Below are 12698 nucleotides of genomic sequence, written 5' to 3'. Positions count from 1 at the left end.
GACTGAATCGGGGGACATGGGAAGAGAGCGGGATAGTGGGATTAGTTTGGGACTGAAACGGGGGGACATGGGAAGAGAGCAGGATAGTGGGATTAGTTTGGGACTGAATCGGGGGACATGGGAAGAGAGCAGGACAGGGGATTAGTTTGGGACTGAATCGGGGGACATGGGAAGAGAGCAGGACAGTGGGATTAGTTTGGGGGATTGATGTAGAGATGTGGGGAGACAGAAGGGCAAGGCAGTGGGAGTAGTTTGGGGTTTGATATGGGGCAGGGGGAGTAGTTTGGATCTGATACAGGGGTGTGGGATTAGCTTGGGGACTGGCCCAGCTGTGCAGAGAGAGCAGGGCGGTGGGATTAGTTTATGGATTGATACAGGGGGCATTTTGGGGACTAATAGATACCACAGGTGTGAAACTCACCTTTCTACGCATTAAGAAATGCCTCTTCTTCTCAAGTACCCGGGGTTCCTTGGTCTTGACACCCAAGTACTTCATATAAGTCACGACAGCATTGTATACTGTTGTACTATGGGAGAGAAGGGTGCAAAGAGAGGAACGGATCAAAGACAAGGGCTAGAATGGTCTACCCATCACACACAATTGCCTTGTTCAGCAACTCCTTCCTAAACCCCCCAATCCAAAGTCTTGGACACACGACCAGAACCAAACGCCATCACTGAGAAGGTACCAAACAAAGCTGTGCTGTCATGCTTTCCGAAGTCCCTCCACAAACCCCAAGAATGTTCTGTGGGGTCCAGGGCTAGGTGAGAGCACTGGCCAACGATCCCAAGACCCACCCTTTACTCAGGAGATTCTACTGAATGCAGGGTGGCATCAAACCTCCTACTGAGGTGGTCATGGAGAAAGTGTCGGTAGGGTCAAGGGCGGTGTCTCCATTGCTACGAATTGTGTGACTGGACAGTGCAGAGGGATCTTCTCTCTGTGTCTGACCCCGGGAGTGTGTGATGGGGCGGTGTGGAGGGAGATTCACCTCGTGTCTGACCCCGGGAGTGTGTGATGGGGCGGTGTGGAGGGAGATTCACTCTGTGTCTGACCCCGGGAGTGTGTGATGGGGCGGTGTGGAGGGAGCTTCACTCTGTGTCTGACCCCGGGAGTGTGTGATGGGACGGTGTGGAGGGAGATTCACTCTGTGTCTGACCCGGGAGTGTGTGATGGGGCGGTGTGGAGGGAGCTTCACTCTGTGTCTGACCCCGGGAGTGTGTGATGGGGCGGTGTGGAGGGAGCTTCACTCTGTGTCTGACCCCCGGGAGTGTGTGATGGGACGGTGTGGAGGAGATTCACTCTGTGTCTGACCCCGGGAGTGTGTGATGGGGCGGTGTGGAGGGAGCTTCACTCTGTGTCTGACCCCGGGAGTGTGTGATGGGACGGTGTGGAGGGAGCTTCACTCTGTGTTTGACCCCGGGAGTGTGTGATGGGACGGTGTGGACGGAGTTTCACTCTGTGTCTGACCCGGGAGTGTGTGATGGGATGGTGTGGAGGGAGCCTCACTCTGTGTCTGACCCCGGGAGTGTGTGATGGGACGGTGTGGAAGGAGTTTCACTCTGTGTCTGACCCCGGGAGTGTGTGATGGGACGGTGTGGAGGGATCTTCACTCTGTGTCTGACCCCGGGAGTGTGTGATGGGACGGTGTGGAGGGATCTTCACTCTGTGTCTGACCCCGGGAGTGTGTGATTGGACGGTGTGGAGGGAGCTTCACTCTGTGTCTGACCCCGGGAGTGTGTGATGGGACGGTGTGGAGGGAGTTTCACTCTGTGCCTGACCCCGTTAAGTGTGTGATGGGACAGTGTGGAGGGATCTTCACTCTGTGTCTGATCCCGGGAGTGTGTGATGGGACAGTGTGGAGGGATCTTCACTCTGTGTCCGATCCCGGGAGTGTGTCATTGGACGGTGTGGATGGAGCTTCACTCCGTGTCTGACCCTGGGAGTGTGTGATGGGACAATGCCAAGGAAATGACTCAGAACTCACAGAGCCTTAGTATCTCGAGAGAGTCTGGACTTTATGAAGCCTGATCCAGCTGTCCCACATCTCCATGTCAGATTTCTCTCTCTCTCTGTGTCAGTGTTACAGAACTGAGGAACCAATTAGCTGGGAGTTCTGTTTTGCCTGGAGTTCAACTTTGTTATTCCGCAAATCTCTCTGCCATTCCAACATTTCCTGCTTGTTAACATCAGCAAGTTTGTCTTTTAATTTTGTTTCACCTCAAATCTGAATGATGTATCTCTCCCACCGATCCTCATTTCCACAGCCTCCATCTCTCCCAAACACACACGTTGAGTCTCCCATCTTTCTTTTTATCACTCTGAACATCCTCCCGTTTTCCCCTCCTCTCTTTCTCTGTCTCCCTCTTTCACCCCTATTGGCCCTCTCTCTCTCTGCCCCCCCTTCCACCCGCCTGTCCCTCTCCTCCTCTGTTTGCCGTATTGCATCAGCTCTCTACTCCCGAACCCCTCCCTCCCCTTTTCTCCCACCCCTGTTCACTCCGCTTGCTTTGTCCAGCTTCCCTCCCTCTCTCTCCCAGTTCTTGCTCCCAGATTGCATCAGCTGCCTGCTCCCCCAACAGAGACCAGCCCCGTTCCCAGCCTCCAGCCTCCATGGGGAGTGTCCTCCCCGGGAGCGCAGGCCAACGGACGGCCGAGGGACAGCCTACCACGTTTGTGGGGTGGGGTGGGGGGAGGTGTCAGTCACTTTGTGGTTAGGGACTATCACTGACTCCCAAACCAGATCCTCCCTTCTCCCTCTAAACTCTTCTCTTTACACACCCTCCACTGTGTCTTTCTCCCTCCCTTCCTCAATCACTCCATCTCTTTAGCTTCCCACACCCCTCTCCCTCTGCTTTCTCTTTCACTCTCCCCCTCATTCCGCCTTTCCCTCTCACTTTCTGTGTCCCCTGCCAACTCATTCTCCTCTCTCACTCCCTTCACTATCTCCCCCCCTTGCCTGATGACTGTGGAACATCTCAGTCCCATGCACAATCCATCCACCCTCCCCCAAACACTGTGTGTGTGTGTGTGTGTGTGTGTGTGTGTGTGTGTGTGTGTGTGTGTGTGTGTGTGTGTGTGTGTGTGTGTGTGTGTGTGTGTGTGTGTGTGTGTGTGTGTGCGCGCGCATGCGGACAGGTAGGCATCCGAGGCCGCAGCGAGCAGGCATTTGTGAGTGCAAAGCTGTGTCTGTGCAAACACAGGATAGTGCCCTGACCTGGCACCAGGGGACTCCCCTCTGATCCTCCCCTCCCTCCTTGTCCTTCGCCGCCCACAACCCTTCGCTGGATGACCAGAAGGAGAGAGGAGACACGGACGAAACGGAAAGAGCAGATGGGCACTGAGACGTCGACGGGGAGCCAGGATGCAGAGAGCGAGAGTCGCCGAGGGAGAGCGGGGGACGAGGACGGAGAGCGCGAGGCGCAGATGGAGAGCTGCGTGCAGACAGACGGCCGGAGGCTGACAGAAGCACCGGGCACAGTCAGTCCTGGATTGGTGCCCCCTTACCTTTTCTCGTCGTCGCTGTTGGCGCTGTGTGTGTGAGAGAGAGAGAGAGAGAACAGAGAAGAGAATTAACCAGATAAACCCCAGCCAGCACAAGACCCAGGACTCCCACCCGCAGCACCCTGAAGGATATTTGGTTTATTATTGTCACATGTACAGTGAAAAACTTGTCTTGCATACTGTTCCTAAAGGTTGAATCAATCCACAGTGCACTGAGGTCGAACAAGGTAAAATAATAACGCTGACTGAAGTGCAACACTTACCCACAGAGAAAGTACAGGCAAACGATAGGTGGGAAACTATAACGACATAGACCGTGTGGTCAAGGGTCCAATACAAGGCCAAGGGTCCAATACAAGGCTTACAGGACCGATCAATAGTCTGAAAACAGCAGTCTAGCAGCCGTCTTGAGCCTGGGGGTACCTGCTTTCAGTCTTCTGTACCTTCAGCCCAACGAGAGGGGGGTAGGAAGAGAGAATGGGGGGAGGGAGTCTTTGATTATGTCAAGAGGTTAAGTATGAGGTCAGGAGTCTATCTCATTGTACAGGGGACTGTTTGATGGAGTCCTGACTTCGTAACCCACCTCGTTCTGACACTGCACATCATTGTTCACCTGTACTGAACTCTCTCTGTAGCTGCAACACTTTATTCTGCACTCTGTGAGTTTTACCTCGTACTGTCTCGATGCACTGTGCCATGGTCTGGTCTGTACGACAAGCTTTTCACTGTAGCTCGGTACTTGTGACAAAGGAAACAATTCAGCAGTTTGAGCCGCCCTACAGCAGCCGGATGAATGTTCGTTCAGATTCTTACAGCACCAGCCCGCACCCCCTCCCGAGTTACCGTCCCCTCTCTCAGGCTCACCGGCGGAAAAGCATCTTGCTGGATGTGTCGGTTGTTGCAACCAGAGGGATAGCCAGTCATGATCAAGGAGCAGGATACCAGTTGGAGGGACCCGATGACTTCGAGCGAGCAGGCGTCTCAGTATGAGGAGGGCGGAACCTCTCTCTCCTGCTTTAAAGCTCCACGCCCCGGGCTGATGCAACAACATCCCACCCCTGGGGGGCAGTGGGAGGGAGGGAAAGAACGGGGGGGAGGGGACTTGTTCTAAGCTCTGATTCGCTGGTTCAGGGAAGGGAACGAGGATTAGATGTTGTTGGGGGGGGGGAAATGGGTGCAGGCAGAGTGTTGGTCAAATCAGAGGGGAGGGGGTTAGATCCCTCCATGGGCAGATGGAACCTATCCCCCACTGACAATAACTCTTGTCAGATCTGCTGTGGGCAGACAGAGTCAGGGAGTCCATTCTTCCCATCTGCTCCTTGCTCACCCTATCAATAGATTTCTCCCCCCACCCTCTCCGGGCCTGAACTGAGTACTGCCATCTACTCTCACAGAACGGAACAACACAAGAATAGGCTCTTTAGCCCAGGACATCGTGCCAATCTATTTAAGCATCACTCCTGCCTGCTCAATGTTCATATTCCTCCATTCCTTAACTATCCATGTGCCTGCCTAGAAGCCACTTAAACACCTCTGTCATATCTGCCTCCGTCACCACCCCGGGAGCATATTCCAGGCACCCATAAATCTCTGTGTACAAACAAAACTTGCCCCGCACACCTCCTTTAAACTTACCCCCCCCCCCCACCAAAATGCATGCCTTTTAGTATATGGAACAGTACAGACCCTTCAGCCCATCGTGTCTATGCCTCACACGAGACCAAATTGAACTAAACCCTGCACAAGATCCATATCCCTCCATTGTGTGCCCCTTTTTATGTTGGTCCAACAGCCTCTGGTACCCCTCTACTCCCGCCTCCACCCTGGTGGCACCTGTCTGGCACCCGCTACCCCCTGTTGAAAGTAAACTTGCCCTTCTCACCCTAGGTGCATGCCCCCTTTTATTCGGCTTTTCGACCCTGAGGAAAAAAGTTCTGACTGTCTATATTGCCGCCTCTCGTGAAGTTACAGACCTCTGTCGGGTTTCCCCCTCCCCCCCCACCGCTCCTCTCAGCTCACCCTGTCTCCCCAGCACAAAGTTTCCGGTCGAGCTCGACACTTCATCACACTGACTCCTCCACCTGCACACAATATGTACGACCTACAGTCGCCCCAAAGCTCCAGCCCGCATCACCTCTCCCCACCAGGACACGGGCGGCAAAGGTTAGGGGACACCCTCCCCTCGCTGAACTTGGCTTTCCCTCATTGCTGCAGGGTCTAAATCCTGGGACTGCGCTCCCTACTAGCACCACACACTCAGGGCTGCGGAGGTGCAAGAAGGCAGCTCACCGGCTCCTTCTCAAGGGGCTGCCAAGGAGGGGTAATTCAATACTCTGATTACTCTTAGCCCCTTAAAATGAACAAAAAGATTAAAACCAGGGCATGTCAGTTGAACTAAATCAAAAGGTACTTTAGGTGGTAGCATGGGAGCACAGCGGTTAGCGAAACGCTGTTACAGTAACAAGGGCCTGGGCTCAATTCCCGCCACTGCCTGTGAGGAGTTTGTACGTTCTCCCCACGACCGCATGGGTTTCCTCCGGGTGCTCCGGTTTCCTCCCACGCTTCATTGACGTTTGGATTAATAGGTTAATTGTAACTGGCAATTGTAGCCGGCTCATTGGGCCACAGGGTCTGCTACTGTGCTGGGTCTCTAAACGTAATAAAAGACGAAAGAAAATAAATAAATCTACAAATAGGGCCAGGCTACTTTTATCTGGTGCGCAGGGTTTGTTGCAAAAGGGGTTCTGCTCGCCCAGGAAATCCAGTGGGCAGACCGCCGACACATCGATGGGCGAATGTTGATTCAGCCTCTCACTGTCTGCCTGCAGTAGACACCCAGCCCAGGGAATATACTGAGGGTATATACTGAAGATACTGAGGGTGACACACAGTGCACCGGGTAGAGTAGGTTCGACAGGTAGAACACACCCAGTGGCCCAGTGGCACCATGCCCAGTGCTGCAGGGAGAATATTTCCAAACCTACAGGCAGACAGTGAGCCACCCTACAGGGAAACTGCTCAATGCTACAGATAGACTATGAGCAACACTACAGGCAAACAATGTCCGATGTTACAGCTGGAAAACTGTCAATGCTACAGACACACAGCGGCCAATGGGACAGGTGGAATTTATCCAACACTACAGCCACACAGTCATCAACGTTGTGGGTAAATAATATCCAACACAAGTAGAATATGATGAACACTTTAAAATTTATTTCTACTTTTGCACTTTTAATTTAACTATTTAATATACATATATACTTACTGTAACCCATTGTTTTCTGTATTATTCATGTATTGCATCGTACTGCTGCTGCTAAGTTAATAAATTTCACAACAAATGTCTGTGATATTAAACCCGATCCTGCTACAACAGGCAGACTGTGTCCAATGCTAACAAGTGGAACACTTCCAACACTACAAGCAGACTGTGTCCAATTCTACAGGCAGATTGTGAACAGCACTACAGGCATAACACATCCAATATACAGCACATCAGGCAGACTGTGACTAATCTACAAGTGAACAATATCCAAAACAACAACACACACAAAATGCCGGTGGAACACAGCAGGCCAGGCAGCATCTATAGGGAGAAGCGCTGTCAACGTTTCGGGCCGAGACCCTTCGTCAGGACTACAAATATCCAAAACAGTCAGGCAGTGACCAATGCTACAAGTGAAATACATTCATCGTTACAGGCAAAACATGACTTATACTACAGCCAAAAGGTATCCAAGGCTACAAGCAAAATATTATCAGCACTACAGGTGGATCATGCCCAGTGCTTTAAAAGGAATTCTTCCAATGCTACAGGTAAACAGCAATCAACACAGCAGGTTCAATAACACAGATGGAACATGGCCAATGCTACAAGCAAACAGTATCCAACAATGGAAGGAGAATACGAACACATGACATATTCCAGATGCTGGAAATGGTTAAATAGTTTTGGGCCGAGATTAGAATATTTCCAGTGCTCCTGGCAGACTACTACCAATACTACATGCAATCTGTGCTCACAACGGGTAGAACACTCACACTGCACACCACAAATCTGAGTACAATCAGCACAACAGACAGAGAACGTCTGGCACAACAGGCAACCCACATCCATCGGTGCACACAGCCTTTGACCAACACCCAAAACTATAAGCGAGCCCTTCCGACTGTCAGGCACCAGAGGACATCCCCCAACTTCCTTGATCTGAAACGTATGGGACCTTACCACCCCCCACCCCACTCCGATATTCCCACCACCGTCCCAGCCAATTACACCACCCCCCCCACCCTGCGAGCTCGGTTCCTGGATCTTAGAGAATGGGAAGGACGAGTTCCACTCACGTTGCCTCCTCCACCTTGGGCAGCAGCTGTTCTGCAAACACCCTCTCCTTCAGGTCCAAGGATTCGCGGTCCAGATCGCGATCTGCATCCAATTCCGACAGCTCCTTCTCGCCAATCGTCATGCCCATCATTCTCTTGTTCCTAATTCCAAACAGAAACACCAACATTAGCACCATGGGACACTCCTGGAGTCAGACACAGAGTGAGGCTCCCTCCACACCGTCCCATCACACACTCCTGGAGTCAGACCAGAGTGAAGCTCCCTCCCCACCGTCCCATCACACACTCCCGGGGTCAGACACAGAGTGAAGCTCCCTCCACACCGTCCCATCACACACTCCCGGGGTCAGACACAGAGTGAAACTTCCTCCACACCGTCCCATCACACACTCCCGGGGTCAGACACAGAGTGAAACTCTCTCCCCACCGTCCCATCACACACTCCCGGGGTCAGACACAGAGTGAAGCTCCCTCCACACCGTCCCATCACACACTCCCGGGGTCAGACACAGAGTGAAGCTCCCTCCACACCGTCCCATCACACACTCCCGGGGTCAGACACAGAGTGAAGCTCCCTCCACACCGTCCCATCACACACTCCCGGGGTCAGACACAGAGTGAAGCTCCCTCCACACCGTCCCATCACACACTCCCGGGGTCAGACACAGAGTGAAACTTCCTCCACACCGTCCCATCACACACTCCCGGGGTCAGACACAGAGTGAAGCTCCCTCCACACCGTCCCATCACACACTCCCGGGGTCAGTCACAGAGTGAAGCTCCCTCCACATTGGGAGTGTCAGGGGTGGGGTGGGGGGGGGGGGCGTTGGAGGTCAGGGACTGGGAGGGAGGGTGGGAGGGTGCAGGAGGTGAGACGGAGGGAGAGGGAGGGTGAAGCGGGGAGATGGAATGAGAGAGGGAGATGGCCTGTGGGAGGGACAGGAAGTGGGCACACAGATGGAGATCAAGGGATCGGTTCCCAGAGGAATGAAGAACAAGATTATGTTGCCTTCACCTGAAGTCCTCCAGCTGGATGAAGATATCCTGGGTCATGGCCTTCTGCATACCCTTGACAATGTTCCTCAAACTCTCCTCAACTAGCATCTCAGGACGGCAGCGGTCTGCAAACAGTGCGATTGAACCATCAGTGAGTGAGAACACTCTCAGTCCCTATCTACCTTCTCTCCCACTCCCCTCCTCACCTGCTCTGCTATGAACCCCCATTCCTCACCCACTCACCCTCCCTCTACTCCCCTTCTTCCCCCTCTCATCCCATCACCCTCCCTGCCTTATCCACCTTGTTCACCAACGAGCAGCCTCACTGACATAAAAATGACCGGATCGTTCCCCGAACCTTGTTTTATTCGGATAACACCGGATCCATCGATTTCTCGAGAAAGTCCCTGCCAGCCTTTATTGCCCCCGGAGAAGGTGAAGGTGAGGCTGCACTTTGAACAGTTGCAGACTGTGTGGGGAAGGTGCTGTCGGGTGTAGTGGGAGGGGGAGAGAGCGTCTCGGTGTCCAGACCCCGCGACAGTGAAGGAGCGGCTGATGGATTTCTGAGTCAGAGGGCGGGGGTGACGGGGAGCGGAGGGGGGAACCTGCGGATGGTGGTTCCCTCGTCCTGCTGGGTGCGGGGAGGGGGGGTGGTTTGGGGAGGAGCTGTCGAAGAGGCACTGGCAGGTAACCACACTGCAGACACTGTGAGCCAGTGCTGGAGGGAGAGGGTGAGTGAGGTACTGATCAAGCAACTGCTCTATCCTCGACAATGTCAACCTTCTCACGAGTTGCTGGAAATGCATTCACCCAGTCAAATGGGGAGGGTCCCATCACACTCCTGCCTCGCGCCTTGTAGAGCCGGGGAAGGTAATATGGCAGAGGCATACGACTTGGCCGTAAACCTTCTCTGGGACAACGGGGGGGATGAGCAATAGATGCTGGCATTGTCAAAGACACCCACAGTCTTCAGTCTGACCATTTTAACTTTCACCTGAATTTATAAATAACCTGGAGAAAAATCTCTGTAGATATCTGATATGTAAGCTGGTAATGGTTTATTGTGGTCACAAGTACCGAGTTGCAGTGAAAACTTTGTTCTGCACGCCATCCATAGATAATGCATCTTATCAGAGCTTTACCTCATTGGTCAGGGCATTGGGAGATAAGGGGCAGTACAGCAGTTAATGTAACACTTCACAGTGTCAGCAATCAGAAGATCGCAGTTCAATTCATGGGACTGTTTGCAAGGAGTTTGTATATTTTCCCTGTGACCGTGTGGGTTTCCTCCGGGTGCTCCGGTTTCCTCCCACAATCCAAAAGTGTACGGGTTAGGGTTAGCAAGTTGTGGACATGCATCCTCGGACCGAGCGGGTTGTTGACACCAACGACACATTCACTCTCTGTTTTGATGTACACGTGACAAATAAAGCTAATCTTTCATCTTTAAGAGACAGTAAGTGACGTTGCAGCTGTATAAGACTTCGGTTCGGCTGCACTTGGGAGTATTTATTGTGTGGAGTGCCGGTGGCCCCATTAAAGGGAGGGCGGAGAGGCTTTGGAGAGGGTGCACCAGGATGCTGCCTGCATTAGAGGGCATGGGCTATCAGGACAGGTTGGATAAATGAGTTGCTTTACCTGGACTGGCGACGGGGAAGATCTGACTGGTACAGATTGCGGAGGCAGGGTTGAAATGTTACATACTTATGTAATTATTTAAGGTGAGAGGGGGAAAGTTTGAAGGAGATTTACAAGGCAGGGTTTTGTTTTACACAGAGAGTGGTGGGTGCTTGGAATGTGCAGCCAGAGATGATGGGAGAGCCGGATGTGCAGAGAATGAAGGGATGTAGAATGAAGAAATGGAGGGATGAAGAATGGAGGGATTGGAGGGATGAAGGGATTTTACTCAGCACAGTGGATATTTGGAACCCTTCACCACAGAGAGAAACTGAGGATGTTTACGAGACCCGAAACTGTGAATTGGACACGCTGCTGGTGTAGGAAAAGGGTACTGATAAGAAACATCCTGTCTAGAGGCATCACGGCCTAGTACAACATCTGCTCCGCACAGAACTGTGCACGCAGCTCATCACATCGCAGAAACCAGCCTCCCCTCCACGGACTCAGTCTACATTTCTCGCTGCCTCAGTAAAGCGGCCTGTATAACCAAGGACCATATAACAATTACAGCATGGAAACAGACCATCTCGGCCCTTCTAGTCCGTGCCGAACGCTTACTCTCACCTAATCCCACTGGCCTGCACTCAGCCCATAACCCTCCATTCCTTTCCTGTCCATATACCTATCCAATTTTTTTAAAATGACAAAATCGAACGTGCCTCTACCACTTCTACTGGAAGCTCGGTCCACACAGCTACTCTCTGAGTAAAGAAGTTCCCACTCATGTTACCCCTAAACTTTTGCCCCTTAACTTTCAACTCATGTCCTCTTGTTTGAATCTCTCCTACTCTCAATGGAAAAAGCCTATCCACGTCAACTCTATCTACCCCCCTCATAATTTTAAATACCTCTCTCAAATACCCCCTCAACCTTCTACACTCCAAAGAATAAAGACCTAACTTGTTCAACCTTTCTCTGTAACTCAGGTGCTGAAACCCAGGTAACATTCTAGTAAATCTGCTCTGTACTCTCTCTATTTTGTTGACATCTTTCCTATAATTTGGTGACCAGAACTGTACACAATACTCCAAATTCGGCCTTACCAATGCCTTGTACAAATTTAACATTACATCCCAACTCCTATACTCAATGCTCTGATTTATAAAGGTCAGCATACCAAAAGCTTTCTTCACCACCCTATCCACATGAGATTCCACCTTCAGGGAACTATGCACCATTATTCCTAGATCGCTCTGTTCTACTGCATTCTTCAATGCCCTACCATTCACCATGTATGTCCTATTTGGATTATTCCTACCAAATGTAGCACCTCACAGCATTAAACTCCATCTGCCATCATGCAGCCCACTCTTCTAACTGGCCTAAATCTCTCTGCAAGTTTTGAAAACCTACTTCATTATCCACAACGCCACCTATCTTAGTATCATCTGCATACTTACTAATCCAATTTACCACCCCATCATCCAGACCCCAGCCACCCTGGACATTCTCTCTTCTCCCCCCTCCCATCGGACAGAAGATACACAAGTCTGAAAGCACGTGCAAACAGGCAAGGATAGCACCTACCCCCGCTGTTATCAGACATCTTCTAAGCTAAGATGGACTCTTGATCTCATAGCCTCCCGTGCACCTGACTGTTTACCGGCACCTCGAGGTGCTGATTATATGCAATAGTCTCTCTGGGTGACACACGGACGAAGCCTTTTTGGTATCTCCGCACGTGTGACAATAGTAAACCAATCAGACTGCTTACAGGTGAACAGCAGTAAATGGAGGTATGGGAAGAACTCCAGCGAGGAGTGATGAACTGGACCACCGACTGGAAACAACACTGTACACTTCTACCATTCTAATGACCCCACACACAACCCTCTACTCACCCAACTCAAACGATATCTCGGGTGGGACGGACACTCTAAGAGCCTGGAAAGCAAGCAGAGCAACAAAATGTTAGTTTCACCATGGTCCGACACCCTGTGCCACTCCCCCCTCCTCCTGTCTCTCTTCTGGGAGAAGGTACAGGAGCTTGAAAGCCCAGCCGAACCGTCTCAAGAACGCCTTCTTCCCCACTGCTGTCAGACTCCTGCACCAGTTGCCACCCTCCACATGCCCTGCACCTTTAAATCGAGTTTATCGTCAGGTGCATAAGTCCATAATATGCACAGGTGCAATGAAAAACTGACTTGCAGCAGCATCACAGGCATATAGC

The 12698-nt window shown here is 51.8% G+C and overlaps 1 protein-coding gene across 1 annotated transcript in view; it reads right to left on the bottom strand.

The window, feature by feature from the left end:
* The window catches only part of arhgef1 (Rho guanine nucleotide exchange factor (GEF) 1), an 88595-nt gene that overhangs the window by 56382 nt on the left and 19515 nt on the right, over nucleotides 1-12698 (bottom strand). The window contains 5 exon segments of the mRNA XM_073045720.1: nucleotides 422-527; nucleotides 3509-3532; nucleotides 7853-7993; nucleotides 8868-8973; nucleotides 12370-12412. Of these exon segments, the coding sequence (XP_072901821.1) occupies nucleotides 422-527; nucleotides 3509-3532; nucleotides 7853-7993; nucleotides 8868-8973; nucleotides 12370-12412 (420 nt within the window).

Source organism: Hemitrygon akajei, chromosome 1 (assembly GCF_048418815.1).
Source record: "Hemitrygon akajei chromosome 1, sHemAka1.3, whole genome shotgun sequence".
Taxonomy (NCBI): Eukaryota; Metazoa; Chordata; class Chondrichthyes; order Myliobatiformes; family Dasyatidae; genus Hemitrygon; species Hemitrygon akajei.
This window is presented reverse-complemented; position numbering and strand designations above follow the sequence as displayed.